This window comes from Corylus avellana, chromosome ca1 (genome assembly GCF_901000735.1).
Source record: "Corylus avellana chromosome ca1, CavTom2PMs-1.0".
NCBI lineage: Eukaryota > Viridiplantae > Streptophyta > Magnoliopsida > Fagales > Betulaceae > Corylus > Corylus avellana.
The window spans coordinates 8,315,988-8,326,056 of record NC_081541.1 but is presented as its reverse complement, the minus strand read 5'-3'; the positions used below and the strand labels follow the sequence as shown (position 1 = coordinate 8,326,056).

General features: G+C 32.8%; 1 protein-coding gene across 1 annotated transcript; it reads left to right on the top strand.

Annotated features, from left to right (window-relative positions):
• The first annotated feature begins 3,330 nt into the window (after window positions 1-3,330).
• On the top strand, window positions 3,331-7,692 carry LOC132186729 (probable glutathione peroxidase 2). Its single transcript, XM_059600756.1, has 7 exons — window positions 3,331-3,552; window positions 4,013-4,089; window positions 5,982-6,043; window positions 6,145-6,263; window positions 6,629-6,796; window positions 6,907-6,947; window positions 7,526-7,692. Exons 1-6 carry the CDS (start codon window positions 3,409-3,411, stop codon window positions 6,937-6,939), a joined length of 603 nt encoding a protein of 200 aa, XP_059456739.1. The 5' UTR covers window positions 3,331-3,408; the 3' UTR covers window positions 6,940-6,947; window positions 7,526-7,692.
• Window positions 7,693-10,069: the final 2,377 nt, after the last annotated feature.

Here is a 10,069-nt window from a genome sequence, read left to right as displayed (position 1 = left end):
AGGCTTACTTATTAATGAAGTAGATTTTTGGACGACTGGACCGGCAATGAGGCTCTTACAAAACAGAGAAAATGGTTATCGAAAAACCGTTGGTTTCCAAGAGACTCGGGACGCTTCAATATTTAAATCAGTAAATTTGTTGAGAGAAAAAATTGAATAGAGATTTTTTTGGTGAGTGATGACAATCCCTCATTTTGGAGAGGGTGGCTCATTTTTACAGAGAGCCTTTTAAATATGATCCATAGATGCCTCCCTCGTGGCATGCTTAGAGTTGTCTAATTATTTCCATGTAGTGGGGTGCACGCAGTAAATTTATTGTACCGACACTTCTCATGTGGATTATCACATCAACCTCTTGTTAACATTAGGTCAAGTGGTGAGTGTATGAGAATAGTGCATTGCTAGAGCCCCATAAGGTCATTTATATAAATGATCTATCTTTTGCATAATTGACAAAGAACCTCTCTTACTGCTTCAAAAATCATCCTCCTTACCTATTTAGATTTGCAATAAGATCTTGAGCAAAGTTGTCTTTCTATAAGATGAATTTGCTTAACTCATCCCTATAAGAGCATTCACATTAGTTTATGCATATTTTTATGCAAAATGATTAATCAAAACACACTTTATCTAGATTAACTAATGAGTTTTAAAAGACATCATACATCCAATTATCTTTTCTTTTTTCTTTTTTTTTACATCATTTAAATATTATTTCATTATTATTATTATTATTTTATAAGGATTGTATTTTTTTTCTAAAGATCCTATTTTTTTCAACTTTTGGTAAAAGAGAGATGCGGAGAGAGAAATAGTATATTAATGAGATTGATGGGTGAACAGTGCTTGTTATATGTACCGGTACACTATTCATAAATGCAACAAGAATGTATTTTATATTTGAAATGTATAATTCGATGCATAGGGTTTTTTTATAGAAAAAAAATAATAAAAAATAGTTAAGCTAATGTGATTGCTCTAAAGAAAGCAAATCTCTATGGTCAAAATTAGAGATTTCTCTCTCTCTTCTTTTATCTTTTGCCATAGAACAATATATCATGAGTTAAAAAGTGCTATTTTTAGAGGGCCTTTATTTCCTAGGCAACCATATTAATGGTCTCTAAACCATCTAACTGGTCCTGAAAGATCAACAAGTGCATCAAAATCTAAACAAGAAAACTGAAAAGGAGCTATCAAAACAAAGATTACAAAAGTTCTAAAAGCAGAAGAGAGACTTTCTTTTCAAGATCTTAGATCAATTTCTTCCAAACCAAACGTTGATTTAATTTGTAAGCTTTGGTCCTTATTTTAGGATTCATTGCATCATTACCCAACATTATTCCTTATTTTGATATTGGGCACCAACCTTCCTCAAATTGAAAATTAGAGTGTATTTAAAACCAAGAAATAAGGTAGAACAGTTGAACTACTCTTTTTCTTCCAAAGTGGATTACTTAGTCAGAGTAATGGAGCATTACACATTTCTTACAGGATCGTTTTAACCAATTCTTTTTTTCTTTTTTTTTTTTTTAAAAAAAAAGACTATTTAAAGTCGGTTAGAAATGCCACATGTTATAGGATAGTTGTGAGGAAAAAAAAAAAGGCGGAAAATACATTTTACCTCCTCTGAACTATTCATACATTTGCACTTTTAACTCCAATGTTTAAAAAGTGACACTTTACCTCCCCCCCCCCTCTCCCAAATAGAACTTCCAAATTGTTGCAATTTGACTATTCTAATTTTTTTTTTTCCCAAAATGACCCCATCCAAGGTTAAAAAAAATTAAAAAATTAAAAATTACGAAAAAAAGCCCAGACCGGCCACCCCTTAATTTTTTATTTATTTATTATTATTTTTTTAAACTTGGGATGGGGGCATTTTGAGAAAAAAAAAATTAGAATGATCGAATTGCAACAATTTGGAAGTTTGAGGGGTAAAGTGTCACTTTTTAAACATTTGAGTTAAAAATGCAAATTAGTAGATAGTTCAGGGGGTAAAGTGTATTTTTCCAAAAAAAAAAAAAAAAGTATATATAATCTATTATAAGACTAATATCATATACCATATGTTTATTTCATAATGTTCATATGATAGTCCTGGCCAACAAAATCAATCCAAGAATTAATTAGAATTGTCACATTTACATTGCTCTCACAAATGTAATTTTTAACAATAATCTGATTTTAAAATACGCTATTTTTACCTGCATTTAAAAAAAAAAGGTTAAATACTAAATACCCCCTGGGGTTTCGTTGCTTTATTTTTTTTTCTCCTAAGATTTGATTTTTGTCACAGGAGATCCTTGTGGTTTTGATAATAAACCAAATTAGTCATTTTGTTAATTGACTTAACGGAAATCCACGTAGACCAATCAAATGTTGACACGTAGCACTTACTTAATTTTTTAAAATTTTTTAAATTAAAAAAATGTATTTTTTTTAAATAAAAAAAATTGGTTGGCCCACCCCCTTGGCCATTTGGGGGTGGCTTTGGCCATTGGCCACCCCCATCTGGCCGGATGGGGGTGGCTCGGCCACCACCAATGGTGGTTGGGGGTGGTTTCGGTCACCCCCATGGCCAAAGAGGGTAGCCAAGCCACCCCCAAATGCCAATTTTTTTTTTCTTTTTTTTTTTTTTTAAAAAAAATCACATGAAAACATTTGATTGGTCCATGTGAATTTTCGTTAAGTTAACTAATGGTCAACTGACAAATAATTAATTTGGTCTATTATTAAAATCATAGGGATCTCCTGTGATAAAAATCAAATCCTAAGAAAAAAAGCTAAAGCAACAAAACCTTATGAAATATTTAGTATTTAACCCTAAAAATAATTGCATAACGTGTTAATTGAGTCTATTTAAAACGTTTGTCAAAATCACAAACAGATGACGACATGCGCCGAACAATCTGGGCCATCTAGCTGCTCATCGGCCACGTAAAATTAAGGGGAAATTTCAGAAAGCTCCCCTGAACTTCCAGCCAATTTGAAAAAACCCCCCTGAATTTCCAAAACTCTCATTTAGGCCCCTGAACTTTTGTTTTTTCTCACTTTAGACCCTTTTAACATTAAACTACGTCGTTTTGTATCCTAAAATTAAACACCTACCCAGCTCAAAAACGACGTAGTTTAATGTTAAAAGGGTCCAAAGTGAGAGAAAATCAAAGTTCAGGGGGCCTAAATGAGAGTTTTGGAAATTCAGGGAGATTTTTCAAATTGGCTGGAAGTTCAGAGGGGGCTTTCTGAAGTTTCCCCTAAAATTAACTCACCAACCAACTTTCACCTGCCAACGCAACCCCTTTAAATATTCATTAAAATCCTAACAGCAAGAATAAAATTGTCAACTTTGCATTAACAAACCTTTTGATTTCAATTGATGCGTATGGGTTGTCTGGATTGTTGACTAGCATGCGTTTGTTGGGATTAACCAACTGGGTCGCTCTTATCTTTCTTGGTATTGCTTTCTTGTACTTCTACGGAAACCCATCTTCTCATCCTTCTTCGAGTATGGCTGAAGATTCATCCAAATCCATATACGATTTTACGGTCAAGGTAATGAAATGGGTTGTGTTTTTGTTTCGTTTCTTTCATCTGTGTTAAGCTCATTTTGGTAGCTGTGAAAACTGGAGAAAAGAGAGAAAGAGAAGTTAATTGATGCTTTTTGATGTTTTGGGTACCCAAAAATGATAATGTGTTAGGCTCTTGGCTGGTAAAGTCTATTTGGTTTGAGAAATTGAGGATTTGTGGAAAAGAAATCAGAACTTGATTTGGTCAACTTAACTGATGTGTGAGGCCATTTGTGGAGCTTTTTTTTTTTTTTTTTTTTTATGGTCTCTTTGTTTAATGTTTTGTGAGATATATGCATATATTTATGTTTTTCATCCTATTTCGTAAATTCAGACGGAAGAATATCGAGTGAAGGCTGTTTTGGTGTTTTCAATCAAGATTTCTTTTTTTCATTTGGGCTTTTATTGTTTACAGTTCTTTATTTGCTATATGAATTTAATGGCAGGATATCCGTGGAAATGATGTTAGTCTGAGTGAATACAGTGGGAAGGTTCTCCTGGTTGTCAACGTTGCTTCAAAATGGTATTCTAATCAAATCTGTTTTTCCTTGTGAATTTCTTGATACGATCCGTTCCTGGTTCACCTTATGTTTGTGTCTCTGTCTGTATGTGTATGTTAAATGATTCATTTTTACTGGTCTCTCTCTTTGCCCGACGTTTGAATTGATTGCCAAGAAAGTGGTGCAATTTGAAGTTTTACATTTGTGAGATATCATATATGTTCTTTTTTTCAACTCCACCGTAAATTGTTCTTCTTGTCCGTGGATCTTGTAAATGTTCAATCGCCTCCTTTTGGAGGTAAACTACGAAGCATTCATCATTGCTTTCTAGAATCTGGGGTTCTTATATCTACATTAGCTGGTAGTATTTATGATGGTCTGTAGTGAATCCTTTCTGTGCGATTTGTTTATTCCTCTAATTTGATTGAGGCACACATGACACAGTTACCATCGTCCATGGGATAGGTAAGCATCTAAACAAGACCTGCTTAAGTTTTGGCTATCATACTGATTGAGATGCAATGTTTCAAATTCGGATAGTTTGTAAGATCTGACTAGAGTTGGATTGAGATTGCACTTGGTAAGGTTGATCTAATAAAGATCAAAATCCAATTTAAAACTTTGGACAAAGATAACTTTCTCATCTCTGCGTGTGGAGTTTTTTATGCATATCATTTACCTTTGGATGCTTGAAATTTTCAAGGTAATATAGAATTTTCAAGATTGTCATAGGCCAGGTGATGTTCTCTTTAGGGTTTTGCTAACGGGTGACACAATGCTTTTTTAAAAACCTTTTTTTGGAAGAAAAACACAACCCCAAATTTGTGCTGTGCAATAGCCCCACCAACAAATGTAATTTTTCATTTTAAAAATCCTGCATTGCAATTATTAATGGAGTAATTAAATAGTCCTTAACATGTGCCTTTATGGCATCTGTTAATAGGACTGTTCTCTTTCAACTAGATTTTCTGCACTTAAGCATTTATGCTATTTCCACAAAGAAATGGCTGTTCTGATCAACCTGTTTCCCACGGTAGGACTAACAGTTGAATCCACCAGGTAAAAGAGGGGGATATGGAAAAAAGAAGTTATTTTTGCTGTGAAAGCAGTAATTCTCTTGTCTTAAAAGTCTATGGTGCCTGGAAAAGATATAGATAGAAAGGATAAAAGATGTCCAAGAAAATTGGTTCTCCTATCATCCTCCATCTGTAACAGGAGGCCAATAGTGTCAATATATGTTATATATCAAAATATATACATATAGTTGGATTTGTAGTTGGATCATATCAAATCCTTATATAATCCAATCGATTGACCACTGTATATGAAGAGTCTGAGGAGTCGATTGGCCCAAAAAGGTTCCACAATACAAAACCCTCTTGAGGTCACATGTGATACTTGATTGCATATATCACTTCAAATGTTGCTTTGGGTTCAGACCACATACTTATAGGAATTGATGACTTCTCGTTATTGTCAATTTCAAATTTAACGTCTTCTTCAAAGAGATGGAAACCTTTTTTCTCTCTTCTTCTCTTAATTAAACATCTTCACTAATTAGTTGATATCAGGCTGGACTCTTTTCTCATCCTCCATCCTAATATTAACTTAAAAAAAATGAGTAATAAATAAGACATTTAGCTAGTCAAAAAAGAAAAGAAAAGAAAACTGTGTTGGTTAGGGGATTTTGTACGAGTGGAACCTTTGTGAGGCAACTCTAGTATCTCTTTTACTTGAACCCACTTAGATCAAATGGTTGCTCCTTGGGGCTAATGAGAAAAAGTTCACTAATTTTGATTTGGATCTTCAATATATGCTGATATCTATCATCTTTGTTATTCATAAAATATATATATCAACTTTGTGTTGTATATTTTGCTTTCGCCATTAATGGTCATCATGGTTATTGTTGCAGTGGTTTAACACAAGCAAACTACAAGGAATTGAATGTTTTGTATGAAAAGTACAAAAGCCAAGGTGTGTCTTTCATTCATTCAAAGTAATGTAATATATTTATTAATGTGCTTCATTTTTATCTCTGAGAAATTGATCATTTTTGTAAATTTCTTTTTTGGCAGGGTTTGAGATCTTGGCATTTCCTTGCAACCAGTTTGCAGGACAAGAACCAGGAAACAATGAAGAGATTCAGGAAGTTGTGTGCACAATGTTTAAAGCTGAATTTCCAATTTTCGATAAGGTAATTCCTCTTCAGTGAAAGAGTAAAAAATTGACCATGTTTTCTTCAGTAGTCCATATATGAAGTGTCAGTCTGCAAATTGATTATTACTTGTGTGGCAAACACTGAAATTGTGACATTTCTATGCATTAATATGTAATAACATGAAAAGCTGATCTTTCTGCATAGGTTATACATCTGGTAAACATTATTTTCTTGGGATAGGTTCAAACTTTGACATCTCCTTAGCCAAAAAGCAATTGAATTGATATTGATAACAATTCTGTTATTCGTCTCTTTGTGGCAAGTATTTTGCCTCAAGGAAATTTTTATTTATTTTTTAATTAAGAAATGCATGCTAATTTTGTATCATCTATGTATTATAGATTGAGGTGAATGGGAAGAATGCAGCACCCATTTACAAGTTCCTCAAATCACAGAAAGGGGGAATATTTGGAGATGGCATAAAATGGAACTTCACAAAGTTTCTAGTCAACAAAGAAGGAAAGGTTGTAGAGAGATATGCACCAACCACATCACCTCTTAAAATTGAGGTTAGAACAACATCTTCCCTTCTTTCTTTTTTTTTTCTTTTTTTTTTTCATGTTTGATTCTGCCCACAACTGTAGAGTGCAGCTGACTGTTATTTCATTCCCTCTTGCAGAAAGACATCCAGAATCTATTGGAATCATCTTAAGTACCAAGGTTTGATGCCTTAATTTATGTTTTGCATTGGTGTTAAAAAAAAATGTTTTCTGTAAGACTCTATTGGTTACCTGGTAAGTTTATATATGGATTAGATGTTGTTGCAGAGTAGTTTTGCTGTGATGTTATAGGGTTTTGGCATTCAAACCATAGTGGCTTATTCTTTATCTTCGTTGTACATGTCAGAATCTCTCTCTCTCTCTCTCTCTCTCTCTCACAGACACATACGTACCAACTCATCTGGCTCTTTTCTGGAGAGTTTTAATCCTCCTCCCCCAAAACATACCTCCTATACCAAGAAAAAGAAGCCGCCATTAATGGAGTTTCACTTTCTAAATATGAATGAGAGCATATTTTAATTTAATCAATATGTCTTCCCATTCAACCCGAATTCAATTATGATCAGCATCCAAAATGCATATCAGTGCTTTCAATATTGGTAGCTAGTGAATTGTTTTTGTCAGAGCAGCCTAGAAAGTTGTGGTAGCCACTCATTGAACTACACTTATTTCCACTAGTGAGAAAATTATAACAAAATTTCATCACTTGATTGTACCTATTTTGTTTTTCTTCTGCAGGACATGGATATATCGACTCTGGGAATTCCTTGGAGTACTTGCGTAGAAGACTGCAATATACTTGTGATTTGTGAAGTTAAATAATGTGATTATAGAATATGCACTTGATTAATCAACTGAAAGTCTTTCTTAACTTAATCTTCATGGTGATATTTGTATTTTTTTTATTTTCTGCTTGTGGTTTAATAGTGCTTAGAATAATAAACATACAAATAATAATTTGCCATTGTGCATTTGGGGGTGTGCTACCAGAAAAAAAAGGTTCATATAGGGGTTGGGGGAGTGGGGGTGGATCTTGCATAAATATTAGAGAATTTGACCTCAATGCTAATGTGCTTTCTGGAATTTGGTGAATTGAATAGATAATTTCCTTTGTTCAGAACTTCAGAATGGAAAAGACCTTCATATTCTTGTAAACAATCTCCAAACTTAAATCTAGGAAGATTTTCTTTTTCCATAATGTGAAATAATTCATGCTTACTGGTTTCTCCCAGATTTTTTAGAAAATATATTTTATTTATTTTTGAATCAATTGTTCCATTAGAGGATTATACCTAAACATGGATATGTTTCCCTAAATAGGTCACTGACTATTAGATGAATCTCTCCCTTGATATTATGGATGTGCTTTGTCTCGACGTTGGACTAGGATGAGATCCTTGTTTTCCATGGAATAGGATCCTCTTCATTTTACATAAAATGGAAATAAATTATTTTATGGTCAGTAGTTTATTTTAATATACTTGCTTAAGTGTTTTTTTTTTTCTTCTATTTATTCCCCTTATAGTACAATAAAATTTAAATTTTGATTGGAATACAAATGTGGCCTTGCATTGACACCTTTGACTCGGATTTTGATTATGTTAAAAATTGATAAAAATATGTGACAAAAATGCCTTATTAAAAAGGGAAAATTATATTTTACTCCTCCAAAGTTTGGAGCGATTTACAATTTTACCTCCTAAATTTCAATTTTGGCAATCCATCACTCCAAAGTTCTAATTTTTTGCAATTTGAAAAATTGTATCCAAAACTTTTCATATTGCCCATAATTTTTAATTTTTAATTTTTTTTTATAAAAAATTAAAAAAAATAATAATAATAATAATTCGGCCACCCGGCCCACCCCTTTGGCCATCTAGCCATTTTTGCACCATCAATTTTTTTAATTTTTTTTTTTTATAAAAAAATAAATAAAAAAAATAAAAATTATGGGCAATATGGAAATTTTGGGATAATATTGGTTAAATTGCAAAAGTTTGGAACTTTGGGGTGGTGGATTGTTAAAATTGAAATTTTGGAGGTCGAATTGCAAATCGCTCCAAACTTTCGAGGGTTAAAGTGTAATTTTCCTTACGGAAATTCAATACTATTGTTAAAAATAATAATAATTAATTCAATTAATTCAAGGAAACCAAGGGGGAAGGGGCCTTTTTTGAAAATGGTCAAAAATTCAGGGTGGTGACCTGTGTTTAATGATAGTATAATAAAGAATGTGATTTTCGATTAAGTGAGTAATAGTTTTTAAAACGGTTCAGGTTTAATTTTAATTTTCTTTTTTTAAGAGAGAGAGAGAGCGTGAAGTTAAATTTAGACTATTGAAAGAAATTTTTTTTTTTTTTGGAAGGAACACTATTGAAAGAATACATCATATACTTTTATCAGTTTATGTAACATATATGGCATACATTTTATTTTCAGATTTAGTATGTCAACAATTGTTTCTTAGTATCACCAAATTTAATATTGTAATGTCACAGCTAAACATGACCTTAATAGTTCAATGACTTTTGAAATTCCATGGCGACCCGCCCCCACTCTTGTAGAGGTGATACACAAAAGACCCTTCACCTTCTAAAGTAGGGTTGTACACCGTTCTAGATGATTGGTTTCTGTCTCCTAACTGCCTATGTCAATATCCTAGATGGTGGATAGTTGTGAGGTACTGCTCGACGCTCGTCTTTGCCTACAAGCGGACATTTATTTTTTCTCTAATTGTTTGCCTATTAAGTCCATCATTTTTTATACTAGGACCAAGGCCTACAATGGAATGACAAACCAAAACCAAACATGGGTTTGAACTTCAGAACTTCCCCTTCCGATTCATTTATCCAATTGAATTACAAGCATTCAAATAAGTGAAATGAAAGTTGGAATGATGATTGCTCAAAATCAAAACCGAAAAGGCCTAGAAAAACAATTTCACATTGATACCATGAAGAAGTGCTGAGTATGGGTGATACAATTCCTCTTTAACTGTTAATTCAGAGCCGAGCTAAGCTACAACAACATGAAGCTTATATTAAAATCGACATCATTTTGATATGTGATTTTATTTATTTTAGGGTGATAAATATAGAAAATAATAAATACTTAATAGTCGTATGTAAATTTTATTTAATTTTAAAATAATAAACTAAGAATAATAATTCAGATTGGAATTTTTTTATAAAAAAAAAAAAAAAAGACCACCATCGCTCCGTCTCATAGACCCGACCCGTCTCTTTCCCATCTTCACATATTCTGATATTACACAAAAGTTAC

Excerpts from the sequence above, each read along its gene's own strand:
- LOC132186729 (XM_059600756.1), top strand. The coding sequence starts at position 3,409 with ATGCGTTTGTTGGGATTAACCAACTGGGTCGCTCTTATCTTTCTTGGT. Across the intron at positions 3,553-4,012 it reads TATACGATTTTACGGTCAAG|GATATCCGTGGAAATGATGT; the intron begins GTAATGAAATGG and ends ATTTAATGGCAG. Across the intron at positions 6,264-6,628 it reads AATTTCCAATTTTCGATAAG|ATTGAGGTGAATGGGAAGAA; the intron begins GTAATTCCTCTT and ends TATGTATTATAG.